Source organism: Sparus aurata, chromosome 21 (assembly GCF_900880675.1).
Source record: "Sparus aurata chromosome 21, fSpaAur1.1, whole genome shotgun sequence".
In the NCBI taxonomy this organism is placed as follows: Eukaryota; Metazoa; Chordata; class Actinopteri; order Spariformes; family Sparidae; genus Sparus; species Sparus aurata.
Window position 1 is genome coordinate 17764288 of NC_044207.1, and position 26920 is coordinate 17791207.

Consider the following 26920-nt stretch of genomic DNA (forward strand, 5'->3'; position numbering starts at 1 on the left):
ATAGTCCATTTTTTCTAAATCAACTAACAGGATATGAAAAATAGTTAGTTCCATAACTATTTGCTTGAATTGAAACAGCAGCCATGGTCTGTGTACTACAGTAACCTGACCTTTACACTAACCTGTCAATCAGTTCTTTTTTATCAGAGGCCTCTTTTAACACCAAATATCATGTGAACAGGTGCCAATTCTCACATCATTTTTTCAAACTAGCCTCACATGTAAACAGATGGGAGGGGCTGCAGGAGACGTGTGACTGATCTTTAAAAACACCAACAAAACTCAGAAACTCACTGCTACCCAGTAAAACAGGTGAGCAGGAGGGTGTCAGTCTCCACCGGAGTCTCTTTGTGTGAATACCTAAATGAACTGAGATAATTAATGTCATTTCATAAAGTACAGTATGTTTTGTTCTCTCTGCAGGCTGTGAAGAAAAGATGAATGCCATCCAGGTGATTTCCCTCGCTCTGCTGTCCGTCCTGGCAGCCAACGCTCAGGTCATCATGCCAGGAAGATGCCCGAAGCCTGCAGTTCAGGAGAACTTTGATGCTGCCAGGGTGAAAACCACATCTTTTTTTTTACCTTAATAAAGTCTGTATTTAATATTAATGCTGTTTGGAAAAAAAAATAATAAAAGTAAACAAACTAATCCATGGAGGTTGACAAATTATCCAACTTAGCATAAATTACCACCAACAGTAAATTCATTTCATGCTCTTGTATCCGTCGCGCTCCCTCTACAGTATCTCGGTACCTGGTATGACATCCAGAGACTGCCACACTCCTTCCAGAAGGGTGAGTGCAGCACTGCCACCTACAGCCTGAAGAGCCCCGGAGTCGTTGGTGTCCTCAACAGGGAGCTGCTGTAAGTTCTCCACCCACATCCATCATCCAATCCAACAAGAGTTTTGTCATCGGTCATGAAAGTGTTTGTTATGTAGAGACACAAGTGTAGTTTTCATATATGTAGTTCATAAGTATTAACATGCTAGTAAGTGTTAATTACACAGCATTATGACAATATTTTCACTTTGTAATTACTCATTCCACTGATATGAAAATATATTAGATAGAAATATCTAAATGATAGATTTTTAAATACATATCATTACACAGTATATTACATATGTATTATTATTATATTTTGGAATACATTCTAGAAGCAAAATGCCAATATATTTGCATATACTGTCAAATACATGTGAACTCCTTCTATATGTAATTGTTTTTAACATGGTACATTATAGTGTTGTCACGATACCAAAATTATGACTAAAATATCTCGATACCAATACTGAAACGATACCACGGCGGAAAACTAAAACATCATCAAAAGTAATGGCATACATTTTAGATGACAGAATGTGGAACTTAAAATTATCTGTACCTGTTTCCAAGAAGACAAGTGTCTTAAAAAATTAACAGCACCTTCAGCATAAAAAATAATGAACATAAATGACATTAACTTTAAGTCTGGCAATTTATAAAATAAGATAATACTTTATTCATCCCACAAAGGGGAAATTTGCAATTTGCCTTTGATGTTGATAAAATTCAAACCCTGGATTATTAGCCTGCAAACTACATTAGTGCACTAAAGTACAACACAAATGGCCCAGACCTGGTGGAGGTCTGTGCTCTAATCAGACCATTTTCTAATAATATAAATTACAATATTTATTATAAATTATTGACAAAAATGTACATCCTATGATTATATTACTAGTACTGATTGACTTAAAATAGATAAATTATAAGTGGTGTTGTTGATCAGCATACTTGTGAACTCCAGCGCATGTTATGGTAAAGTTCATGTTACCAGTGTGAACGTTGTGTTTGCATACAGAGATGTGTGGAACCACATCAGACTGTTTAACAGTTAGCTTTACCTCTGACTGCCTCCTGCAACTCTGATGGTGAAAATAGTTCGCTTGTCATGTCACAACAAAAACCTCGCCTGACTTCGATCCGGGGGATGTTTATGTCATCTATCGCTAACCTGCAGCTCTCTGAACTCTTTGAACAAGTCCGCATGTCTGTCAGCTGAAAGTGGCATGAGTGCTCCTGTCGACCGTCCCAGGCTTGTTGAAAAAGCAGACGCACGAAGCGAAATATGGAAATATTTCGCTTACGTTGCCGACAACAAGGGCAAACCCAAGGACACCACAAAGCCCGTCTGTAAACGATGCTTTAAATCCGTAATGACCAAGAGCCAACACGTCTGTGTCGCTCTGCTCTGTGACTGTCACTGTGAAACCACGCCCACTCTGCCTGCAGGCAGTGAGGAAGCAGAGAGAAGCTGCACACAGACACGCAGCACTGCTGTCGCACTAAGTTCATAAAGTACCGATACTAATAAAACGTGAAAAAGTATTGTTCTTAAAGGCTGGGTACCGCGGTACCATTCTAGTATCGGTTTACCGCGCAACACTAGTACATTATATTTTACAATATCTGTCAGTATATTCTTACTTTTTGGAGTTACAACTATAAGACATACAGGTTTTATGGCAAAAACTATGAAACAAAGTTGCTTGTGTGTCTAATTATTTCTCTATTTTATTATTTTATGTGTAGATTGCGTTATTTTATTTAAAGTCTTTTTTTTTCATTGCTTGCATCATCTTTTGATCCTCATAATATCTCATGTTTTTCCAATCACTTGTAAAGCACTATGACGTTCAATTGATTGATAAATCATCTTAAAGAATACATTTAAGAATAGGAACATATTCTCCCAATGAATCACTGTAAATCAAATATTTACAAGAGCTTGAACAGAGTCAGATGGTTTTTTCAGATGCTTGTCACTTTTTCTAATTGTATATTTTTACCATCTGTGTGTTGTTGTTTTTTTTTAGTGCTGATGGGACCATTAACTCCATCAGCGGCTCTGCCATGGCTAAGGACCCCTCTCAGCCTGCCAAGCTGTCCGTCTCCTTCTTTGAGTGTAAGAACCTCTCATTTATTACAAACACACAAAAACACCCACACAACACTTTAAACTGCAGTTTGTCTTTAACAACACTGTCGATGTAGAAAATGTTGAAAACTGACAATTATCAGACCTAACATTAAACTCTGCACCTCCAGATGCTCCCCCTGCCCCTTACTGGGTGCTGTCCACCGACTACAACAACTACTCTCTGGTCTACAGCTGCACCGACCTCGGCGTGCTGCATGTGGAGTTTGCCTGGATCATGAGCAGGCAGCCCACCATGCCTGAGGAGACCCTCGAGGAGCTGAAGGGCACCCTGTCCTCCATCGGAGTCAGAGTGGACAAGCTGCTCTCCTCCAACCAGGATTCAGTTTACTGCAGCGCCATGCACCAGTAAACGGACTGAGATGGACCTGATCGAGCCCACAGAGTAACTCACTGTCTCATGCCAAGTCAATGCAATAAACTGATTTAAACAGCACTGAAGGTTTTTGTGGCTTTTATTTGGACTCTGTGGTGATGTGACATATTTATCAATATTGATAACTGATTAACTGTTTCTTACAGTGCCGTTTTTGCTACCCAAAAATTGATTGATTGTCCTGTCTAAAAATGTAATATGCCATTAAATGTACAACAGTAGCTTTTCTCTATTGTCTTCATCCATCTACAGCCAGCAACTTGTTATCGGAAGGTCACTGGTTCAATTCCCCTGGTCGGCAAGTACAAGTGTCCTTGGGCAAGATACTGAACCCGAACCTGCTCCTGATGTGCTTGGTTGGCACCTTGCATGGCAGCCATCGGTGTATGAATGACTGTAAGTCACTTCGGACAAAAGCATCTGCTATATGCAAGCAGAAATAACTGTTTATTTTTGTATTTATCAAACACTATAACTCCTCCTGTGGACGCCCATAAGTGGAGGCTAACTGGATGACATTAGAGTAAATTACAGTTCTAATGATATAAGATGTGTTTTCATAAGAGAAGTTATGGTTACTGACAAATACTTTATATTAACACTTGAAATGTCCTTAAACAACTCCTAACACTCAAAGTGATTGCTGCTCTCCTAAACTATGAATAATTCATTGCTGCTATAAAATTAGACTCTACCTTGTGTTATTTCTGCCTCCCGAAGATTCTCACCGGAGACTGAACATTTTTATATTTCATCTATAAAGCCTTTTCTCTGTACCTGACAAAGAACAAATGCACTCACACTTTTCACAACGTGCTCAGCAGCTGTGGAAGAAGTACTCATATCTTTACCAAGTTAAACCCTTGATACCACAGTGTAGAAACACTCTCAGAAGTAAAAGTCCTACAGATGTGATTGCAAGTAAATAAGCCTGCCATACAGTTTTGCATCAGTTTTTTAACAAACCATTTAAATATTCCTAATCTTTCATACACAATTGGTTTCATTCTAATTTTTTAAGTCAGCAATGTAGACAAGCGTCAGCTTTTCAAAACAATGAGCTTTATAGCCCAAAATCACATTGCCTCAGTGGCCTTTACAATCTGTACAGTGAATGATGTCCTGTCCTTAAACCTTTCCTAATCTTATGATCAGATCTTATGTTTTAGTGCCAGCCATTCAATTAAGCGTCTGCTTTTCAACAAACCTTAAAATGTTTCACGTCTTTTTCACATGATTGGTATCATTCTCATTTTAAAGTCAGCAGTGCAGTTTAGCTTTAGTTTTTTCATAGTCGCAATTTCTTTGTTCATTATCTTTTCAGAATACGCCCATATTGATACAAAGACAAAAACACACAACATACATTTCTTTCTACAGGTTTACTGCTGAGTTTCACAACATAGACCAGGCGAGACACATTGAATACAGTACAGCTATGTTGTAAATCCAGGTTGGCCTTTCAAACAGTCCTGTAGTTGAAACAAGAGTATCTCTTTTTACTGCTCCATGGGTCTGCAGTAAGTCTCCTCCTGGACGGTGGCGACCATCTTGTCCGGATTGACTCCGGCGGAGGAAAGGATGCCGTGCAGCATCTCAACAGTCTCCTCATTCAGGGTGGGCTCCCTGCTCAGGATCCAGGCAAATTCCATGCGGAACAGGCCAAAGTCACTGCAGCCGTAGACCAGAGAGTGACCCTCGTAATCGGAGGAGAGCACCCAATAAGGACCGGGGGGAGAAGGTACTGGGAAAATGTAAAAAAGTATGAGAGTCAAAGCAGCGGGGATATTCAGCGCACACACATAGCTACTTATGAAGGCTGAACTTGAATGTTAGAATATGTTTGTAATGACTTAGACTTCCTTACTATCATCGAAGGAGACCTCAAGCTTGGCAGGCTCAGCGGGGTTCTTGGTCTTGGCAGAGCCGACGATGAAATTAATAGTTCCATCATCACTAATAAAAAAAAAAAAAAAAAAAAGGAAGAAAGAATTTTAATCAAAATAGTCAGGTTTTTCCTTTCACGTAGTGACATTTTTGAAGTCCCAGCAAATCGTTTATCCTCCATTTTTCTTTTACTAAATATTAAAAAAGACTCTCCACTTGCTGGCGTCAAAAAAATTATTTATGCCACACAAACTCACAGCAGCTCTCTGTTGAGGACCCCGATGACTCCAGGACTCTTAGGGCTGTAGGTGGCAGTGCCACACTCGCCTTTCTGGAAGGCTGTTGGCAGCTTCATGATCTCATACCACTTACCAACGTACTGCAGAGGAAACACAGGATTTCAATCAATCACAAAAACAAAGATTGTGCTGGACATTTAGGCTACGTTCACACTGCAGGTCTTAATGCACAATTCCGATTTATTGCTCAAATTCGATTTTTTGTTTGGCTGTTCACATTACCTCTTTAAATGCGGCCTGTCTACGGATTGCTGTGTGAACAGCTCACGCTCCTGAAGTGACCCGCATGCGCAGTTGATCATTGATGACATCACACCACAGCGGTGTTTACGGAAGCGAACATGGCAACGACAACCGGTAACGTGGGACTGTATGGCTTAATGCTAAAAACAGTGTGGCGGCAGCCGGCAAATTTGTGAGCGGGTGATATCACGAAGGAGGAAGAGGAGAAAGAAAATTCATATTTTAATGATGGCTCTATGCGGAGTACATCCGTACAGAGGAGTATTTGGATATGGCATCGGAGCCAGGAGTGGTGGGATCGGGATGTGGCTGGTTACACCGAGCAGGATCACTGCTGTCCTCCATGTTTGTTTTGATTACGTTCGTGGCTCCCGCTCGCTCCCGCCTGTGGCACACTTTTTTTTCAATCAACTTTATTTGTCATTCATTTACAAAACAGTGCAGCGCGGGTCAGAATGACGTCAAAGTCACATTAAATGCGACCTTGCTGTTCAGATTGCGGTCGCATTAAAAAAAATCCGATACGTATCCGATTCAGTACCACATTTAAATGTGGCCTGAATCTGATTAGAAAATGTCAGATTCAATGCGACTTGTGCTGTTCACACTGTCAAAAACAAATCAGATATGGGTCACATATGAGTGAAAAAATCGGATTCAGGTCACTTGTAACTACAGTGTGAACGTAGCCTTAACCATTTCAAGATTGCTCAAAAAGGTGCTATTTGAGTCTTGTTCCCAGCACGTCAAATAATGATGCTTGGTGATTGTGGGATGGGTCAACCGCCATCCCAAAAGCATCGATTTTTGATGGGTTGGGACTGAGAAAGTTGGGACAAAAATCAACTTTTCCTATAAATAGCACCTTTCAATCTCATGCTATATACATTACATTGATTTGTAGGAAAGGAATGATAAGTAAAAAGAGTTAGTATTCACCCTGCTAGCGTCAAAGTTTGCCTGAACAGCAGGCTTGGGACATCTGCCGAACTTCAGAAACTGAGCGCTGGCTGCCAGAGCACACAGCAAAGTCAAGGAAATCACCTGCATGGCCTTCATCTTCTCACCCGAACCTGCAGAGAACGAAACAGCATGATTATTAAAACAATCCGCTTTACGTCAGGAGGTTGGTCCTGAACGGAATTAAATAGGAGTAATAGCTGTAGTCCGCTCACCTGAACGTAATCAGAGGTACTACCTGTGTGAAGGACTTTCAAGGGTCTTTTATACATCCGAGGACCTGCAGCCACATCAATGATCACATTCTTGAGCCCCTCCTCTGTTTACGTGATGAGGCGATGGAGGGAGTGTGAGAGTTGGCACCTGTTCAAATGACAAACAGGCCCCTCACTTTCTTTGTAGACGTTTATCTCAGTCATTCTTTTTTCCCTTTCATCCCAATGAACTTTTCAATATCATCTTTTGCAAAAAGAATCAAGGCTAAAAACCAGCATGATGAATATTAAAAAAAAAGATTTTCAAGTACGATGAATAATAAACACCAACAACATCCAAAAATTGCAATGAAGATCAAATATATTTTCTTCCCCTAGGTGCTCTGATAGACAGTAAACTAGTATCAGCGCAGCCAGTTTGTAGGGCCATGCTGATATTCTTTGAACTAAAGACATACATTTTTCATTTTGTGGGCTGAGGAGGCCACATTTCTCTTCTTGGGTTTATCCAACTTCAAAATTAGTTGCTGCTTATTTGCGTTTTTTGCTTCTATATTAAAAATGTTCTTCCCCAAAATCATTAAGAATAATTTGTATGCATGAAAGATCACCCAAACTTTAAAATTACGATTTAATGAAATACCTTGTCCTTACTTGCTCACTTTTAGAGGAGAATATCAATACCACTCTCATGTCTGTATGTTAAATATAAAGCTTAACTAGCTCCCAGCTAGTTTAGCTTTTGCTTAGCATAAAGACTGAAAATGGGGGGGAAGCAGTTAGCCTTGCTCTCTGTCTTCCATCCAAAAAGGCAGAAAGACTCCTGTACGTTGCTGCTAGCCGTTTGCTAAGAAGCAGATCAACACATAAACATTGCTAAAAAAAAAAGAGCACAAATCATCATTTTTACTTTGTAATGTTGTACATTTAACAAACCACATGTCAAGTGTTAATGAGTCTGAGTTGCCACCTTTGTCTGAGCCAAGCTAGCAGTAACCTACCGTTTCCAGTCTTGATGGTAAGCTAAGCTAACTGCCTGCTAGCTTTAGCTTCATATTTAGCTGCTGGACGAACATGAGAGTGGCAACAATCACTTAGAATGCAATACCGCTGTCATATCAGCGTGGTAATTATAATGCTACAGCTAGCAGCAAGCTTGTTTAGCATAAGCTTAGCGTCAAGACTGGAAACAGGGAGAGACATTTAGCCTGGCGGTGTGTCTAGAGCTAACAAAATCAAAATATGATATCTTTCTGACTCTAACCAACTTGTGCCTGAACATCACCAGACCAAAACACAGCACTGCCATGTAAAATTGACATATCAAACATATCCATGGTTTGCAGTAACTAGTGCATTGCCCGTAGGAAGCATGTATTTCTATAGAAAAGTGGGAGGTTAAGTAGCTTTTTCATGGATGGCCAAATGAGGCTGTGTTTGAAGGTGGGACGTCAGGGATATAATTGGCTGTTTTTGATTATACCATTATATGTCACCTTAAAAACTATTTACCTTGCCTTACTTGGTGTAATTATTTTTAGCACAACCTCACATGTGTGAATGTACAGTTATTTTTTCATTTTAAGGTACTATATTAACACTATGGACCTAAAATCACAAAATAACATAAAATCAGAGTAGAAAAAGTTAGTTTTTTTACTGTGAAAACCACAAATATGTTTAATGGACCAATTGCATTAGTTATCATGCAAATGTAAATTGTTGTTTGCTAAATTGGTGCATAAGTTTTTGAAATTTACAAAGCTATGTGTAACTATTTACATTTAAATGCAGGCAATGCCTCAGGCTCAGGGCTCAGCTCATTCCTGCCTGTTCCACATTCAGCCGTCTCCTCCTTGGTTTGCCTCACAACACGACTCCACTACTCACTAAACACACTACACCAAACACTACATAACACACTAACTATACACTCCAAACACGCTATATGTCACAAATCTCTCAACTCTCAAAACTCGCTATCTCTGTCGCTGTCTCCAACACATCATTGCTGCTGTCAATCATCTGCCGATGTCCCTCCCACATCTTCCTGTTTCTCAACAACCAAACTTGCTGCTTGGACACTTTCGTGACAAAAGCACATTTTTACTGTTTCTTCCTGCACCAGGCATAAAGCAAACGTAACGGCAATGTTCGCGAAAAAGCGTGTTGGACATTATTTACCCTAAATCCGGTTTTGGACGTGCCGGTGTGTCCGCTCCGTCAACTCGGTAGGTAACGTTAGGCCGTGAGGGTCGGCTAGCGGCTAGCAGCTAGCTACACACAAACATCCACAGATTCCGATCCCACTTTGTTGACCGCGCGTCTCCGGATCTCCTCAGACCCGAACAGACTCAGTCTGGACTTGTTTAATCTCATTATAATCCACAACAGTCAATTTAGATGAACAGAACAGAATGGGACAGAACCGCCGGCAAAATCCCGGTCCAGCTCGCGCCGCTGCAGGTATAAATCCACTTGTGACAAAAGCACATTTTTACTGTTTCTTCCTTCACCAGACACAAAGCAAACGTAACGGCAATGTTCGCGAAAAGGCGTGTTGGACATTATTTACCCTAAATCCGGTTTTGGACGTGCCAGTGCGTCAGCTCTGTCGACTCGGGCGGTGGGCCGTGTAGCTAGCGCTAGCGCTAGCGGCTAGCGCTAGCTACACACAAACATCCACAGCTTCCGATGCCACTTTGTTGTCCGCGCGTCTCTGGATCTCCTCAGACCCGAACAGACTTGGACTTGTTTAATATCATTAATCCACAACAGTCAGTTTAGATGCACAGAACCGAACCGTCGGCAAAATCCCGGTCCAGCTCGCGCCTGCAGGTATAAATCCGCTTGTTTTTTTAAGGTATGTCGTGGGCTTGAGCTCTGCAGTGATTGGCTCTGGTGCGCACGTGGCCATGGTGTGCAGTGGTTGGCTCTGGTGCCCACGTGACTGTGGTGGCTGAATTTGTAAAGCATTTATGAAATAATTTATTCACCCTATCATTGCAGTCCAAGCAAATGCTTATTGCACACCACTGAACCACGCAGCAGCCATGTTGAAAGTCTCAGGTCAGTCTGATCCTGATCCGCAGAGCTATTTGAGGAACACACACACACACACACACACACACACACACACACACACACACACACACACACACACACACAGACAGAGATTCCTTGTATTATAGATAGATGCACAATGCCAGTGTTTATTCTGGCAATTGAGTTGGAGCAGGTGTGTGATTTTCTTGCTACTTTTATCTAAAAAAAATGTTTTGAAGATGTAACAGCTGTAACACTTGCTTTTACCAAGAAAGACACCACAGAGGACATTATAGATCATATAAACAGCAACAAAGCACATTCAGAATTCAGCTTACTGTCGCCAGTATAAGTTTCTCTTTCTCCAAACGTAAGAAAGGTGTCAGGTAAACATTAACTGCACCTCGCTGCTTTTCCAGACCTTTGCGTCTCCTCTCAGAGTTTTCTAAAGCACACACAGGTGTGAAGGAGGATTAATTAGGCACAGGTGTGTGTGTTTCTCCCTCAGCTGCTCTCTCTGCCTCTGGATACACTTTTAATCCCTGGCCTGCTTTTACAGAGAGCTGTGAGGGCTTTGGAAAAGCACTTGCAGTGGAAAATGGAAAGCAAGCGCTGCGCTGAGATGGAGAAAACATAATCAGATAAATAGCTGCGCGACACAAAATGCTCATTAAAAGCATTCAACATTTAGACCTCATTATAAACAGTAAATAGAGCCATTACTGGTCAGAACTGCTGCACAGTGTGATAAACAACAGGCTCGCTTGTTGAATTTTAATCAGCTCACTATCACTTTCAGTGCATTATGTAAATCCCCGTTTCCTGTAACGCTTGGCCTGCGTATGTATTAGAATATAAAAATGTCGTCTCTTAATAATGCAAGTTTGTTTACATGCAGAGGTCGCACAGTAAAAAATATGTTTGTCCCATAACATGAAAAGTGTTTTTCAAAGCAAATTTTCAAATTCATTTTAATACTATTGCACAGGTAGGTAGGAGGTATTGCAAACTGCACAGTGGGATGAACGTGCTATTGGTAAAGTCTGTAGTCATCATTGATTCTGAATTTGTAAAATGCTAAAAAACCTAAATGCTAAGTCCATTATGCTAACTAGCTCACCAAGCTTACAATGCTAATATACTGATGTTAAGCAGGGTTAATGTTCACAGCTGTGGACCAAAGACAAACAGACCACTGACGTTACCACACCTGTGAGCCAAAACACGCAAAAAAGTAGAAAGCGAGGCCTCATTTTTATTCTCAACCTGAATTCCTTTGACACTAAACAACACTCACATAAGCTTCTTTTCAAAAGCGGGTGCGTTAATCTTGGCCGCAACATAATCTGCAACTGAGCTGAATTGTTTTGGATGAATGGAAAGTCAGTAAAGGTCACTCAGTGGTCATATCGATCCTTGGTGGCTCACGCTGTTGCGCTCAGGTGAGAGACGACCTCTGACCCTCCAATGTGACACATTCTCAGGCATGTTTGACCAAAAAAACATGAATATGAAGGCACCGGGACCGTTATCTTTGTTAAAGGATAACCACAGACTGTATCAGTTTAATCAAACATTCACCTGCAGTAAGTGCAACACTAACCACTAACCAAATGCATATAGTGCGTATTTGAACACACCATACTTCATAGAATGCGTATTTAATATTCTGAAGGAAGAAACTGTGTAGAATTTCAGCTTACAATTAGATCTTTTTAACGTCAAATACTACGTCTCCTACTCTCTGAGTCATAGGTTTGCTCAGGGAGCTGTGCCTGTGGTCAGTATTCACTCTAATTATAAGCAGGTCCGTCAGTTTCAATTAGGTGTGTAGTCTGCTCTGTGTTTCCCATCCAAAAGGCTGAAAGAAGCCACTTCAAGGCAGTTTTGAAGGGAGCTTTCTCTGTTTTTTCGTAATCTTTACACCAGGCGGATTCCTTGGCTGGTTCAACAGATTTTTTCCTAACATGAGGAATGTAAGAGCGTTTTTGAGATAATCACACAGCCTTGTTTGCGAAAACACTTGAACGATAGATACGTATTATTTGTGCCTGAGGCCTTGACGATTGACAGCTGCGTACCTTCTTTGCGTGTTGTTCTCAATCTCTGTAGCCCCTCATTTCCCGTTATCTTCCTTTTGTTGCCTATTTGACAAAGTCCTCAAAATGATGGTATCAGTTGTGAGTCTTCAATTCGAAGTCAGACAAAATAGCATCAGCATCGTAAGGAGAACAGACCTGTTTGTTTTTAAGTTCTGCCAGTATAAATCAGTCCAATGCAATAAAAAAACAAAAAAAAACATGCAACAAATAAAACCTGTTGGATGCTTTTCACATGGAGTTGTTGTTTAGATGGTCAGAACGGTGTTGATTCTGTCAGAGCTTGTGATGCTGTTGTTTGTGGTTCTGTTGCTGAAGTCTGTATTTTATATTAAAATAACTGCTATCTTATTTTATTAAAAAAAACAACCTTTACAGACATAATTTCATCTCAACTCTACAATCACTTATTTTTCAGTGACAAAACAATCATTTTGACTACAAAGACAGTTGTGTTGCACCAATTCTGTGAAAAAAAACCCTCAATTTCACTTTAGCTGAATGGTCACAGATGGTGTTGTGAGCTCTGCTGTACGTCAGCAGCAGGAAACATTCTCAAACTTTGTGTGTGTTACAGGATACATAATTTTCACCTCCACATGTTTACGCTTCGGTGTAAATGTGTGTGTAAGTGTGTGTGTGTGTGTGTGTGCACAGGTGCCAGGAGTCCCAGCGTGACCCCATGTGTCGTGGAACAGTCTTTTCCAGAGCTGTTACAAAACTCTGTCAATCATACGTGTTCCTGTTGCACATCCCTTATCTCAAAAAACATACATCTAAGAATTCCGCTTTGTTTTTTGGATTTACAATTTCTACTTTTCTCATTGATTTTCCCACTTTTGTCCTAAACCTTAAAGGTGCACTATGTAGTTTTGGAGGAGACATTTTAATCAGAAGAGAAAGCTTGTCAAACTCAGACCTTCTAGATTAACAATATTAATGAGGTAATAATACAAAACAAGGTCCCCAGAACACTCTTCAAAGCTAGAAAGGTGGCAGGGTGAGTTTGACAGAGTAGCTTTAATGGAAAATGGATAAAGCTTCCTCGCAGGATATTTTGTTCCGGATTTGGTAGAAAAAACAAACAGAGCTCATGGCAAAGGGAACGTATCTCACTAAATGTTGCTCTGCATCTGCTGGGTGCGTCAAATTTCTTATTTTTTTACCAACTCATCAGCCATTATTGACTTTATAAAGTAATAATATGCACTGTTGTGGTTGCAGCCCGTTGCGCTGCCCCCCCCCCCCCGTGACCAAATCGCTCGATAAATGCAGGTAAAGGAAGAGTACCTTCACCTTTCTTCTTTTTTAAAATCCAAAATCCAATTTTTCTCTGGGGTTCAAAGAGCATTGTGGCCTCACGAGGCTACTAGTGTCAAGACGAGCTGTTCAGGTGTGGGTCTGGGCCCCATGGTGCAGGTGTAGCTGGGTGTTTCCTGAAAGGTGGGCGGGCACGTCCACAGAAAATAAGTACGAGAGGAGGCTTTCCCACAGAGCGACTGTTGTCTGATTAGGTTTGAGAAAAGGGGGACATGAGCAGTGTTGGAAGCCATGGCTGAAAAACAAAAAGAGGAAGAAAAACACATAAAAGAGCGCCATCTAGAGAAAGATCAAAGCACTGAGCATACTGTTGACTATACTCTGGAGGTGACGTGAACAATTCAAATGTAAAGACTGAATGACAATGAAACAAAAAGAGTTTTCCCTCCACATGACGGGCTCTCTCTGGAAGACAAAACTTAAAGTTCCATGCATGTTATTGGGCCAGATTTGACTGAATTGCTCCCGGCTAACTCACTCAGTCACTTCATTCTCATGTTCTTCTTTAATAGTCCTTCTCCTTTTTGATATGTTTCTGACTGAGTTAGCCAGCGTGGTCCTTGATCATACTGACCAGCCAGGCTCGCTGCCTCTGTCTGGGCGCCTCTGCTTTAACCAGGCGGGCTTTGATGTATCTGGGCGCAGCTAACAAGTCATTCCTCTCTGAAGCGTATTAGCTGGAAACGGAGCCTTTTTGATCTCTCTCTTGTTTCATTTAACCTTGTTTGTAGCTGCGGGGCTTTTGTCTGAAAGCAGACAGCATTTAATGGTATTTGCATTTAATTGACAGTGTTTGGTACGAACCGTTTTGAGTGTCAATCAGTTGTTGTTCACTGCACCAGAGCATTGCAGATATTTAAATGTCAGGCTATTGAGTAAAAAAAAAGTCATTTGATTAGTATATACCTTTTTTTAAAAACATTTTTAATCCCTCTGTGGATTGGCTCATATTTTTGAAAATCTGGTTTTGCGTGTATGTTGCGGCGTGTCTTACACTTTTCCTGCGTACAGAGTCACGACCAGTTCTTCAAATGGATGAGCACTGTCTGATCATGTGCCATCATGTGTCAATCATTGTAGCAAAAATCTGCAGAGAAGCAAGATCAACAACAATAGCCAGGGGCAGGGTTAACTATTCACTACTCTACTACACATCAATTGGTAAAATAAAAAAGAAGAAATCATCCATCTCCAGAAACATGCCACACGCACCAACACTTGGTAAACCCTCGATTTTGTGAAAATGATGCTCCTGGACTGGCTCCTGCAGTCTGTTACCAGCGGGCTTGGCCTCTGTTTCGAGCAGACTTGTCAGCATGATGACTGACAGTATGAGAGTCAGCAGTCAGACTGGCCCGACACCAGCACAGAGCGACGGAGAGGAGGGATTCTGCTCACAGCGCACTGACAGAAACGTGTCGGACAAAGGTGGAAATCTGTGATGTGAATCATAGATGACTAAGAGTGTGCAACGCAGATAAATAAACCAGTGTTGTGTGAAACTGTGTGAGCGCTTGGTGAAGTTAAATAAAGGAAGGTAAAAGAAATCAATTCGACCATTTACATTTTGAGGCTGCCCAGAACAGCCAGTCTGACCTGCTGACCACTGAGCAGCTCTCATGTTTGTGGTAATAACAGAGGGACACGTGCTTCTCTTTCACTTTCTCCACATACACTTTTCGCCTTTCATGATGATGGTGCTTTATCAATAGTCAAGGGATCACCAGAAATGGATGTTTGCCCCAAATAACATGCTCATGGGTTATAAAAAAATGATCCTAGAGGCGAATGAATAAAGTATGCCTTCTTCTTTTTATGACAAATCAATCGTGTGCCTCTATGTTGTAACTAGAGCCGTCATGACATCAGATTATTGTACTACACAATGATTGTGGCCAAATAAATTCTCATTAATGATACCACTGCGATAGCTATAGAAATTTTTGGGGGAACAGCTAGCAAACAAAGCCATCTTTAATTTAATGTAATAGAAGTTTACTGTGTGTTTTGTCTCTTTTTTTGGCAGAGAAATCAAAATCAAAATACCAGTGTAGGGAGGTGGGGAGAGAGAGAGTCTGTAACCATAACTGTTGAAGTAAGTGTAAAAACATAACAATTAATATAAATTACTCAATTACTGGTGAAAAGGCAAGCAGATTAACTCACTATCTTCGCTGGATTATTCAGACAATGCTATCAAAGTCATCAGAGGTCCACTTTTTAAGAAAGTTGATTTTTGAGTCTCATTCCCAACTTGTCAGGTACTGGCGTTCAATGTCAAATCCATTAATCAACTGTCTAACACATTCATTGTTGGGGTACTGTGAATATCTGTGCAAAACTTCATGGCAATAGTTGTTGTGGTATTTCAGTCTGGACCAAAGTGGAGGACCGACATCACCACATCCAGAATCACACTTTGTTGCATGGCTGTAGAGGTCAGAGTCTGGACTTGTCAATTGCGGAGATAAGCTACAGTGATGTGACTCGACAGAATATAATTAAATTAGGTCAAATCCAATCCATTTTGTGAAGCCCTTTGTCTAACCAAAGACTAAGTGGTGCAATTTCTTATTTAAACTTCAAAATAACATTAAAAATGGCGTCTATCTGTTTCTCTGTGTGTGAGGACAATGTGCATCTTTGCAGACCTGAGATTAAAGAAATCCTCGGATATATAAAGAAAAACACGTTCCCACTCGTCTACAAGGCAGCAGAACATCCAGATTGTTTTATAACATTTCTCCTGGAATGTCCCCCATGACTCCACTTTACTAATAGTTCACTTCATGTCTGAAATAAAGCTGGCGACACACAAAGACACCATTGATGACACACGGTCGCAGCGCTGCAAAACCTCGCCGAGAGCAACGTCTCTAATTCAAATACCAGGACTTGTCTGAGGGAGAGAACGTATATCTGACCCACCGGGCCACAGAGGTGAGGGAATATATTCTGTAATGTATATAAAACATTTTTGTGAGGATTAATCCCATTTAACAGATGATGTATTTTCATGTGTTTAATCAAATTGTGTATTAAATGTAAAGTTGAGTTAACTTAACTGCTACTATCTTGTTTTCTTCACATAATGCAGATTAAATGAATTTGCAGATGTTCAGTTCTTAACTCATTTGTGTTTTGGCTGACAGTCTCTTGCAGCTAACAGAGGCCCGTCTCCATCATGCAGTTATCTTTTATTCTGGTGTTTGTGTTCATCCTCCCGATCGTCAGGGCTCAGGTGCCCCACTGGGGACCATGTCCGGAACCAGCTGTTCAACCGGCATTCACCCTTAAACAGGTACGAACGTCTTTGTTCTGAATATGACGAATAAACAGGCAGAGCAAAGCCAGGTGGCCTCCAGTGATGTGTTGGGACAAAAACAGCAGGAGAAAAATAGACTAAAAACTGTCGACCTTCTTTTAGTCATTAGCATTTTTAAAACATTTTTTTTAAATGCATCAAAACTATTGGGGTTAGGGTTAGAAAATAGAAAATATCAGTTAGTAATTCAGTTACTTATCATCATCTTCACATTGTTTAAAGGAACAATTGACCAAAAATGAAAATCCAGCCATTGTCTACTAAACTTCATGTCGATGGAAGATCAGGTGGAGTTTTGTCATCCAACCCAAGTCTCCTGAAGCCCTTAAATCCCCAAACTGATTTGAAAAGACTTTATTTACACCCTCGACACGCAGTCTAAAGCTTTTAGCTTAGCAGCTACAGTGAAGATTTTGGCTTAAAGACTGTTGTAAGACTGTCTGGAGACTCAGATCATGCCAGACGAGCTGAACGGAGCCGAGTCATTTTTTTTTCTTCCGATTTTAACAGTTTAAAACACACTCCCAGTTGTTGATGAGAGTGCTGCAACACTGTTTTAATGTGAAGCCCCAGAAATTACTTGTTGACTACAAAACACGAGCCAGCTTTCCATTGGCATTAGGGGTACTGTTCCTTTAATCAAGATCTGAGTGTAAAACATGATTTTTTAACACATTATAATTTAGTTATAAGCAAAAAATTCATGTTTAATAATGTGTTTTTGTCAACAAATGCTACTCTGTCAGTACACGTAATTGGAGACTGGTGTATAAACAGATAATGAATGATAATGTAGTGAAAATGCAGTTGTAATATTATTTAAAAAAACATGTTTTCAGAAGACAACTAACTACATTAACAGACAAGTAAACTGCCATTATATGTGCCTCCCACATCAATTATGGTGAGTTACAAACCACAAAACTGTAATTAAGTAGATGAGCTCAGGACGCCTGCCGTACATTTACTGACTCCAATAAATTATGTTGATTTATTCATCCACTGTTCTGAATTGTCTTTGAACTCATGTGTGTCTCTGCCCTCACAGTTCATGGGGAGATGGTTTGAGATTGCCAAACTGCCGGCGCAGTTTGAGAAGGGCCGGTGCATTGAAACCAATTTCAGCTTGACGTCAGAAAACTCCATTCGAGTGGTCAGCTCTGAAATACTGTGAGTCCTAGCTGCAATTTCTCTGAGCAAATGTGCAGGCAGGAGCTCATTTTGGCATGGTTTGAATTAACACATAATCAAACATTAAATGTAACTGTCTGAAATGACACAGAAAAGGAGACCTGAGGAAAATCGAAGGGACCGGAGTCATAGAGGATCTGAAGAATCCTGCCAAACTTGGAATAAGTTATTCCTACGGTGAGCCAGACATTTATACACTCTTTTGGAAATAACTGCCGCTGTTATGTGTTGGAATGTTACCCTTGACCTTAATGAACCTCATTATAGACAGATCACTTCTCCTCCTGTGTCAGATCAGGAGAAAACACAGTAGGTAATCTTGTTTTGTGCTCCACAGTCCTGCCCTACACCCCTTACTGGATCCTGTCCACTGACTACGTGAACTCGGCCCTGGTGTATTCCTGCACGGACGTCCTGAGGCTCTTCCACGTCGACTTCGCCTGGATCCTGGGCCGAACACGAACCCTGCCAGACTCCACCATCGAGAAGGCCAAGGACATCTTCGCCGGCAACAACATCGATGTGAGCAGGATGATTCCCAGCAGGCAGGAGGGCTGTGACAAAACTCTCTGAGCATCAGTAGTGCAACACAAGATGGTGCTGTTGTTGACGGGAGGGAGAGGATGATTCATCATCACCTGAAACATATTTGACAAATATCTCATGGTGATTTTGACGAGGAGGTTAGACTCAACTCAGTTACCCAGTTGTGTGTAAGAAAGGAGTTTTTCAAGCCAATAAAAATGTTTGCAGCACAAAATAACTGCATGCCTCAACTGTTCATATAGTATAACCACCTTTTTATTTAACACAATATCACTGAGTTGTAATATTGAAAGCTAAGAGTGATGCCTGCACAGTTTGAACCAATAAAGCTGTTCATGTAATCATAAAGAACAATGTTTGCTGTTTAATTTGCTGTAAAGAAGAAAAAAAAAAAAGAAAAATTATAATGGAATCAAATGGAATTAAGTAAACCGGATGATACAACTGATTATAACATAAACTGGAGACATAAAGAATCCAATTAGGGTCAATAAAAGTCAATGGAATTAACTTCATGTGATCGTCTTTGATTCTGTAGCTGCGTGATTTGAATGAAAACAGACTGTGTGAACATTAACGTGCAGTTCAGGATATGATCCCAATGAAAGGAATCTCACTTCACCTGTATAACATCAAAACTAAGGACTACCAATTAGTGTCGTCAAATTACTGAGGTGTGTGAAGCTTAATAGCATCCTATCAACGTCATAAAAGATTGTATCAGTTTTACCCTTAAATAGCTTTTGTGTTCAAGTGTGTGTGTTTAGTCTGTCATGGACAAAAGGTGGTATCATGTAGTATGAAACATGTATTGGAGTGGTCATTATCAATGCAAAGTTTCTGTCTTTGTTACATGATAATGACCACTCCAATACATGTTTCATACTACATGATACCACCTTTTGTCCATGACATACTAAACACACACAATTCAGATGTGTGACAAAATATGTGAACTACATATAAAGTATATATATCCATGTATAGATGGATGTAAAGTAGGCCTTCATATAAGTCACCATATAAAAAAATGTTTTAAATGGGCTTCAAAAAAAGTCTGGTACATTTCCATTTTCTTGGTATTTCCTGGAGCTGATCCCAGCTGACATTGAGCGAGCGGCTGGTAACACCCTGTACAAGCTGCCAGTTAATCACAGCTGACAGCTGACATATAGGGACAAACAACCATTCACACTGACATTTTAACCTCTCCTGTATGTCTTTGGACTGTGGGAGGAAGCTGGAGCTCCGCTGTGCTGGCCAGAAATTCACACAGAAAAATAAAATTAAACACAAGAATAAATACATTTATGGAAATAAATAGGGGGAATTACACATGGTAAATAATACATAAATAAATACCTAATTAACCTAATACATTAAAAAATGAAGACTTTCACAAATCAAATGGGAAAGTAAATAAATAGAATTAATAAATACAAAGGGAAATTAAAACAGGGTATTTAGATTTAAAGCAGAAATGCTTAGTTTTGTCACATTTGATTTTTTTGTGCATTTAATGACATATTTATTTTTTTCAAATGGCTATTTATTAAGCCAATAGTGTGTCATTTTCTTTCATTCATTCATTCATTCATTCTTTCTTTCTTAATGACTTTGGCAGGCTGTGGTTTCTTCACATGGCAACATAATTCAGCTAATGAAAAAGTACAAGAACAAGAACAAGAGTAAAAACAATGAAAATACTTCAAATTAATTTTAACTCAAAGAAAACTGGCTTAACATGTTAAGTATTAATATGTGCTTGTATTATATCAATGATGACACAAATTCATTCATGAACGCTTGCCTCTGAACTCGATGCGGAACCTTTGTGTCTGCACTCCACTTTCACGTCGGATATATTTTCACACGGTACCACACTAAGCCCGGCTGTGTAGCTCTGGTGTAGCATCCCTAGCTGAGAATTTGATGATAATCTGAGTGTACGACCTCGTGGTTTTGTTTATCCATGCCACTCAAGGATCAGTCCAACTCGACCGCCATGAAACCAGCAGTGGATGAAATGTTTCCGGAGGGCGCGGGACCGTACGTTGATCTCGACGAGGTCTGTTAGTTAACGAGCTTAGCAGGCTAACTCAGTAGCTTAGTTACGTGTGTAAACAATTCACGCTGTACAGTCTTCGTTGTAACTTACACCCTTTTCAGCCTACCTTCAAAGTTAAATAAGCATTTAATGCTAACTACTTTAAACCAGCAGTGACGGGGTTAAGTTATTTATTTACACTAATGCTAATGTAACAGTTCTCGCTAACGGTAGTTAAATAGCTAGCAAACATTTATTTACTAACGTTAGTCAAGTTAATTTGACGTACTGTAAGATACGTACTGTCTGAGGCGTATCAAAGTCTCCATCAATGACCAACCCAGACATTTAATGGTCCCATATATCAGTATATATGTATACAAACTAACAATAGTACACAGGTGTGAATGTGGAGAAAAAATAAAATGGATGGTAAACTAAACAAAGTTAAACTGAACGCTGTCTGCTGGGTGGGATGAAAACGTTAGGATGCAGCAGCAAAATGAAAAAAATGTAATTATAAAATGGGGTTCAACATTTTCTAGTTTCAGGCGTTTTTAAACAGACTGTTAGTAAGCTGCTGTTTGTCTGTCTGTCTGTCTGTGGTTAAATCTGTTCCTCTCTGAGCTGCATGTTTGTTGTCTGGCAGGCTGGGGGAAGCACAGGACTGCTGATGGACCTGGCTGCTAATGAAAAGGCCGTTCATTCAGACTTCTTCAATGGTAAAGATTTCTTCATATACATTCAGCTAGTTTACCTTAACAGCTGACAAATTGAGATTCCCCAACGCAAAAATAGTTGAAGCTCGCATTAAATGCAGAGGAATTCTGATGTCTTGTGCAGAGATTGTATATAACACTGGCCTCACTTGTACAGGAACCTAAAATAAAATATACCTCTTCTGAAAAAGGACTAGGGCGGTGAATTATCCTATATTCTTGTCCTGCACATATATACATGATCTATGGATGGATTAAAAAAAAGTTACAGACATATTGGTAAAAATCAGATTCACAATTCATCTCAGATTTGACTTTATTTAATGCATTTATTCTTGTCCTTAATAAAATCAAGTAACTTGAGCAAGGTGGCCAAATCATTCAGTTTTTAAAAAAATAAATACTATTGAAATGTCAGGTATTTATTTTTGATAAAGGTAAAATGTGTGGCAAAACAGCATTATAATGAGGTGCTGCAGTGCTTCAGTTCTTTCTCTTCCTCTCCTTCCTCTCTGCTTTCTTCGGTACAAACCTCAGCGAATGTCACATAATTATGATTTTAATCAGTCCTTTCAGTGAAAATGAAATTGTGACCATTCCAACTAATTATGCATCATACCGGAAATGTCAAAATAATCACAACATGATTTTTATTTACCTTATAAAAATGCACCACAGCCCCAGGTATTAATACACAGGGCGACATTTGAGGCATTCCCTAAAGATACATTTATTGAGAAACTGTGGACTGGCTGCATATCCAGCGTTTCTGCAAAGCTTCTTGTGCTTGGAGATGAAACAGCTTATTATTCCAGTTGATGTCTGCATCTGGATGGAGTTAGTGGCCAGTAGCTGCTCATGCTAACGCTGCGACCGGCCTCATGTAGACTGTTCCTTGTACCGGAAATTACCATCAGTACTGCATTCTTCTGTTTGGACACCATAAAATGACAAAGATTGGCTGTGCCAGTGGTTATTATGTTGTGGATGCTAGAATTTCTCTGTTGTTCTCCCCCCCCCCCCCCCAAAATTAGCACTTACAAACCTGCAGATTGTATACAATGGAGTCTGACATTTTTGTTTGGGCGGAAGGTTTTTTTTCTCAGGAAAGAAATGTCTTGAAGTAGGTATTTGATTGGAGGGACTTACCTGGAGACACTCAAACCCTACATATACACAAAAGACCAGCAAGACTAAATTGTTTTATTCTTGTATCCACTTTCAGCAGTGTTTCAATCACGCTTCTAGACATCTAGACTCCTAGAAACAGAGCTGTACAGGGCTTTTTGGCTGTCAAATATAATATAAGTATCAATGTAAATACATTTTGCTACCCAGGTAATCTGAAGTGAAGTGAGGAGGTGTCAGTCATCTTCAAATTGTAAACTGTCAGTCAGGGCATACTGAATCAATTAGCACATAATGTTATTTCACCTCTGGGCGTCAGGGGCGATGTCGGTTCCACAGCAGGGGATCTCTTTACTGCCCCCCAAAACATTCCTTGTGGCCCCCCGCCCCCCTTTTACAAACTGTGTTTTATAATGTAGTGTGATCTCTGTCCCGAGGCGCAGCTACATCAAACAGCCACAACTCCTTGCCATATGCGACACAGATTCCACGCAGACTTCTCAGCGGGAGCTCGGTGGATGTGCTTTGTATGAGGCTCATTTAGGGTGGCAGGCTTTATTCCCTTTACGGTAGAGATGTGTACCACTCAACTGTCTCCAGGCTTACTGAACTCAGCTCTCGAGTCCCCTGGCCTACATTTTTAAAAGGGATTTTAAATGTTCATTTAGTGAAATAATCAGTGACACGCCGGCTCAACTCTTTCACTGTCACAAAAGTAAAACTGCTCTGCTAATTTGTGTGATTTCACACTGCTCAGGAATATTTAGGCTGAAGCAGATCTGTGGAAAAGTAAGTTAACAGTGTTGAATATCTAATGTTATTTTGCCAAGCCTTTTTCTTACAAGGATGATATTAAACTCCAGCATTATTAAGCTGTTACTGCAAGTAAAACACGAGTTAACCTCTTTGGATATAGTTTTGTAGTATCACATGTAAAAAATTATTAAAATAACATATGGATAATACAGTAACACACGATTATCGCATCGATGCACATATATTTTCATCAGTCCTGTGCAGTTAACTGGACGTCTGAAGATTTTAGAGTTAATATGGGTTGCTAGTGTGCAGAAACTTCAGACTGAACATCAAATAACTCATTGTTAAATGGTCTGTTGCACTGATTCCTTAGTTCTGATTAAAGGAAATTACATTTCAGTCATCATCTACTCACCCCCATGCCGATGGCAAGTTTTGTAAAGTTTTGTACTCGACAAATCATTTATGGAAATCTCCGTGCATGTAGGGATATTTTAGACAGAAAGACGCCTCCAACTTTGTGGAAACGTTTTGAGAAAGCACTTTTCCCATTTCTTTTTTTTTTAAAGGGGACAAAAGACAGGGTCATCACTGGTAAGACGAAATTCTTGGCAAACAAAAAACTGTGTGAAAGTGTAAAGAGGCTTGGTTGCATTGCAGTGTTCATGATTGTCCTTTTAATCATGGATGGTTTTTATGATTCACATGACTAGAAAACTTGTTTTCTCAGTTCGGTGTGTAAGAACTTGACAGACCGGCATAGCGGTCTGACCTCAACATCATCGATAAATTGAGGAAGATACTCTGCTGTCAGCGTGTCCGCATCAGGATTTTACTTTTTCTACCTGAGGTCAAGTTTGAAAAACTTGCGGAAGGAATCCTTATGGAACATGTTTGCTTATTTCACTTACTAAAGTTTTACAAATTAGTATCAGGCAAATGATGTCATAGCAGCGTATTAATGCAAAGAAGGAAAAAGAAAAGAAATCCTGACAGCCTGCAGTTGCAATCCAACAAAAGGAATTTTGCCACCTGAGCGTGGCCGTCTCTCATTGTAGGTAATGTGTTGTTTTTTTTTGTGTGAAGGCTTTAATTAGAGTCAAAATGTTGTTTTTCCGTCATGTGCCATCTGATTTCTGTGTTCTGTGTGTGTGATGACACCTTTGAAAACAGCAGTCTGCCACAGGAGTCCTTGTAGATTACAACCTGCAGTCTGTACTGAATGCAGACTGGATGCTGACAGGAAAATCACTCGAAATATCATTTAAGTTTTAGTTTATGGCTCTGCCTTCCTCAGTGTGTGTGTCTGTGATTTATCTTATATACGTGATGTGAATGCCGATACTGGTAGCACACTCAGATATTTCAAGAGATTTGCTACAAAGACAGTGAGTAGAGCCTGCTTCCTTCTTTGGTTTGCATTGTTTAGTCAGTGCTCCACTATATGGTTAAAAAAAAAAATCGTGGTGCTATCATTTTGACTGATGCTGATATAAGTGGAAATGATGATGACGTTTTTGCATCCCAATTTTAACTTTCACTGAAAACGACTATTGAAATCATGATGTCTGTCGGGGTCTGTACCACCTAAACACGTCTTCTTACATCTGGAGAACAAGATTAAGAGGCTAGGACCATAGTACTTTGTTATTATGCTGTTTTGTCACACAATTGACCTTTTACTATCAAAAAATTGCCAATTCTGTGATTCGGATATTGCACTCTGCTGTATTGCAATTTTGGTAATACTTGGCTGGTTTAATACTTCATATGTGCTGTCATCTTTTTGAGCTGTAGTGTCCTTCTTCAGCATTTTCTGACAATTTATACATCAATAAAACAATCATTTAAAAAAAAAGGGGGGGGGATTAATCTCGAATGAGGGTAATCATCATTTACTGTCCTTGGTTTTATTTCACAAGGATAACACTCTGCTCCAACTAATGATTATTTTATTCACTATTATGTCTTTGATCAGTTGATTCATTACACAGTGTCGTAAGGTCGCAAAACGACTAAAACAAGGCAGCATCTGTGTAAAGAGTGGTTCCAGCAAACATCCAGTCAGGTTTGAAGGTTTTTAATTAGTCTTAAATTTGAATTTCTGAGGTTTGAAATGCTTTAGACAAAGTATTCAATTTTATTTATCAATCTGTTTATTCATTTTTGTCAAAAGGCAAATCTGCTGCGATTCCATAAACAGTTTTGAGCGAATTAACTCGGCTACATAAAGCGTAATTTCGTCAGAGGATGAAGGGTGAGGGCCACGCGGATACACGGAGAGAGGACGTCAGGAATTACTTTCGATAGGACAAGCTGTAGTCGTTCTTGCATTGGCCGTATTGCACGCTGATAGAAGACGACATAGAAATGCCGTGATTATTTTTCTTTTGAATTTTGCCGTTTCCATAAAATTTTTCAATGCGATATTCTTCAAAATGCTCTATGGAAACATGACTAATGTCTATTGCAAGATGTAGATTTACCTAAACTCTCGCATACACTTAATCACCTTTATTTACCTGCAATTCTTGAATAAGAAAAAAAAAAGGTCTTAAAAACCGTTACATTTTAGAGGTTTAAATGTAGGTTAACCTTGCAGAAAGCGGGGATGTGGCACATATTCCCATACATGTTCATGCAGTTCTCCTGCTGACCTCTGACCTCACAAACTAACAGACCCACAGGAAGGGCACTCAGCAGACTCCTCAGCGAGTGCCCTCCCAGATCCTTTTACTTTTTATAACCCTGCAGCCGTTTAACCCTCCGAACTATAACGCTGCTTTATGAGAAAACGTCTGGCCTGCAGAAACATTTGAAATACGGCCAGTGTCTCATTGTCCTGCTGTTATGTAACTTCAGTGTAATGAGTATGTTTTTGTCGTCCTTCCACAGATTTTGAGGATCTGTTTGATGATGATGACATCCAGTGACAGACTAACGTGTCTCCAGAGGAATGATGGATGACACCTGCACAGCTCCACACCTTCTTTTTCCTCAACATTTTTGGTTTAGTGGGAAGCAAACCAGCCATTTACTGTCTAATGACATACAATTTCCTTTCATAGTTGTCCTAGTTTCAGGCTTTTTAAAAAAAACATCCTTGAAAAGTCGTCACCGGCTCCAGATGTTGTGAGATTCTTAAGATCCTGAGGATTCCTTCATATGTGGCATGTTAAAATTATGAGCCTGCGTCGTGCTCGTGTCTTCGACTGCTTCTGAGCTGGATTGCAGGTTTCAGTGTGCCGGAGAACACCTGTTAGTAGTGTAATTATACATGTGATGGGCGGAGGCTCCATATGCTGTCGCCCTTAAACACGCTGCAGATGGCTTATGATAAATGATGGTCCTCTACGATGGTTTAAATTATTTTGTACGACAGTGTGATAGTCACATATGTTCTATGTGTTCTGTAATGTCCTGGATTTGTACATTTGTAAAGTAGTAATGCATCCACGGCTGTATTTTTGTGATGGATTGTATATGTGACACTGGTCAAAAGTCAATACATAGCATTTTGTATTTATAAAACAAGCAGCAAGTGTCTGTCTCTTCATTCACTATATTTAAATATTAACCATGATTTTATCTAAAGAGCAGTTTCCTGTATCCTCCAAAACATTTGACATAAACTAGATAAGTTAAATAGTATTTTTAAGACAGATAAATCCCACATTGATCAGATGTTTCTACATGTATATGTTTTTGACTGCCTAGAATGCAAAGTTACAGAGTGATAATTAAACATCTTCTGTCACATATTCTACCATTTAACATG

General features: G+C 39.9%; 4 protein-coding genes across 4 annotated transcripts; 3 read left to right on the top strand and 1 right to left on the bottom strand.

The window, feature by feature from the left end:
- The first annotated feature begins 275 nt into the window (after positions 1 to 275).
- On the top strand, positions 276 to 3420 carry LOC115572954 (apolipoprotein D-like). The gene is made up of 5 exons (XM_030403482.1): positions 276 to 312; positions 424 to 557; positions 744 to 865; positions 2862 to 2950; positions 3094 to 3420. The coding sequence occupies exons 2-5, from the start codon at positions 438 to 440 to the stop codon at positions 3333 to 3335; spliced, it is 573 nt and encodes a 190-aa protein (XP_030259342.1). The 5' UTR covers positions 276 to 312; positions 424 to 437; the 3' UTR covers positions 3336 to 3420.
- Positions 3421 to 4725: 1305 nt separating this feature from the next.
- Positions 4726 to 10459, bottom strand: LOC115572156 (apolipoprotein D-like). The gene is made up of 6 exons (XM_030401988.1): positions 10347 to 10459; positions 6964 to 7111; positions 6728 to 6861; positions 5504 to 5625; positions 5227 to 5315; positions 4726 to 5103 (listed from the first exon to the last, which is right to left on the bottom strand). The coding sequence occupies exons 3-6, from the start codon at positions 6845 to 6847 to the stop codon at positions 4859 to 4861; spliced, it is 576 nt and encodes a 191-aa protein (XP_030257848.1). The 5' UTR covers positions 6848 to 6861; positions 6964 to 7111; positions 10347 to 10459; the 3' UTR covers positions 4726 to 4858.
- A 5844-nt stretch (positions 10460 to 16303) lies between these two features.
- On the top strand, positions 16304 to 18950 carry apoda.1 (apolipoprotein Da, duplicate 1). The gene is made up of 5 exons (XM_030402010.1): positions 16304 to 16367; positions 16580 to 16728; positions 17801 to 17922; positions 18035 to 18120; positions 18281 to 18950. Exons 2-5 carry the CDS (start codon positions 16612 to 16614, stop codon positions 18514 to 18516), a joined length of 561 nt encoding a protein of 186 aa, XP_030257870.1. The 5' UTR covers positions 16304 to 16367; positions 16580 to 16611; the 3' UTR covers positions 18517 to 18950.
- A 1374-nt stretch (positions 18951 to 20324) lies between these two features.
- On the top strand, positions 20325 to 26679 carry LOC115573427 (COP9 signalosome complex subunit 9). Its single transcript, XM_030404221.1, has 3 exons — positions 20325 to 20557; positions 21186 to 21258; positions 26038 to 26679. Exons 1-3 carry the CDS (start codon positions 20462 to 20464, stop codon positions 26073 to 26075), a joined length of 207 nt encoding a protein of 68 aa, XP_030260081.1. The 5' UTR covers positions 20325 to 20461; the 3' UTR covers positions 26076 to 26679.
- The last annotated feature ends 241 nt before the right edge of the window (positions 26680 to 26920 follow it).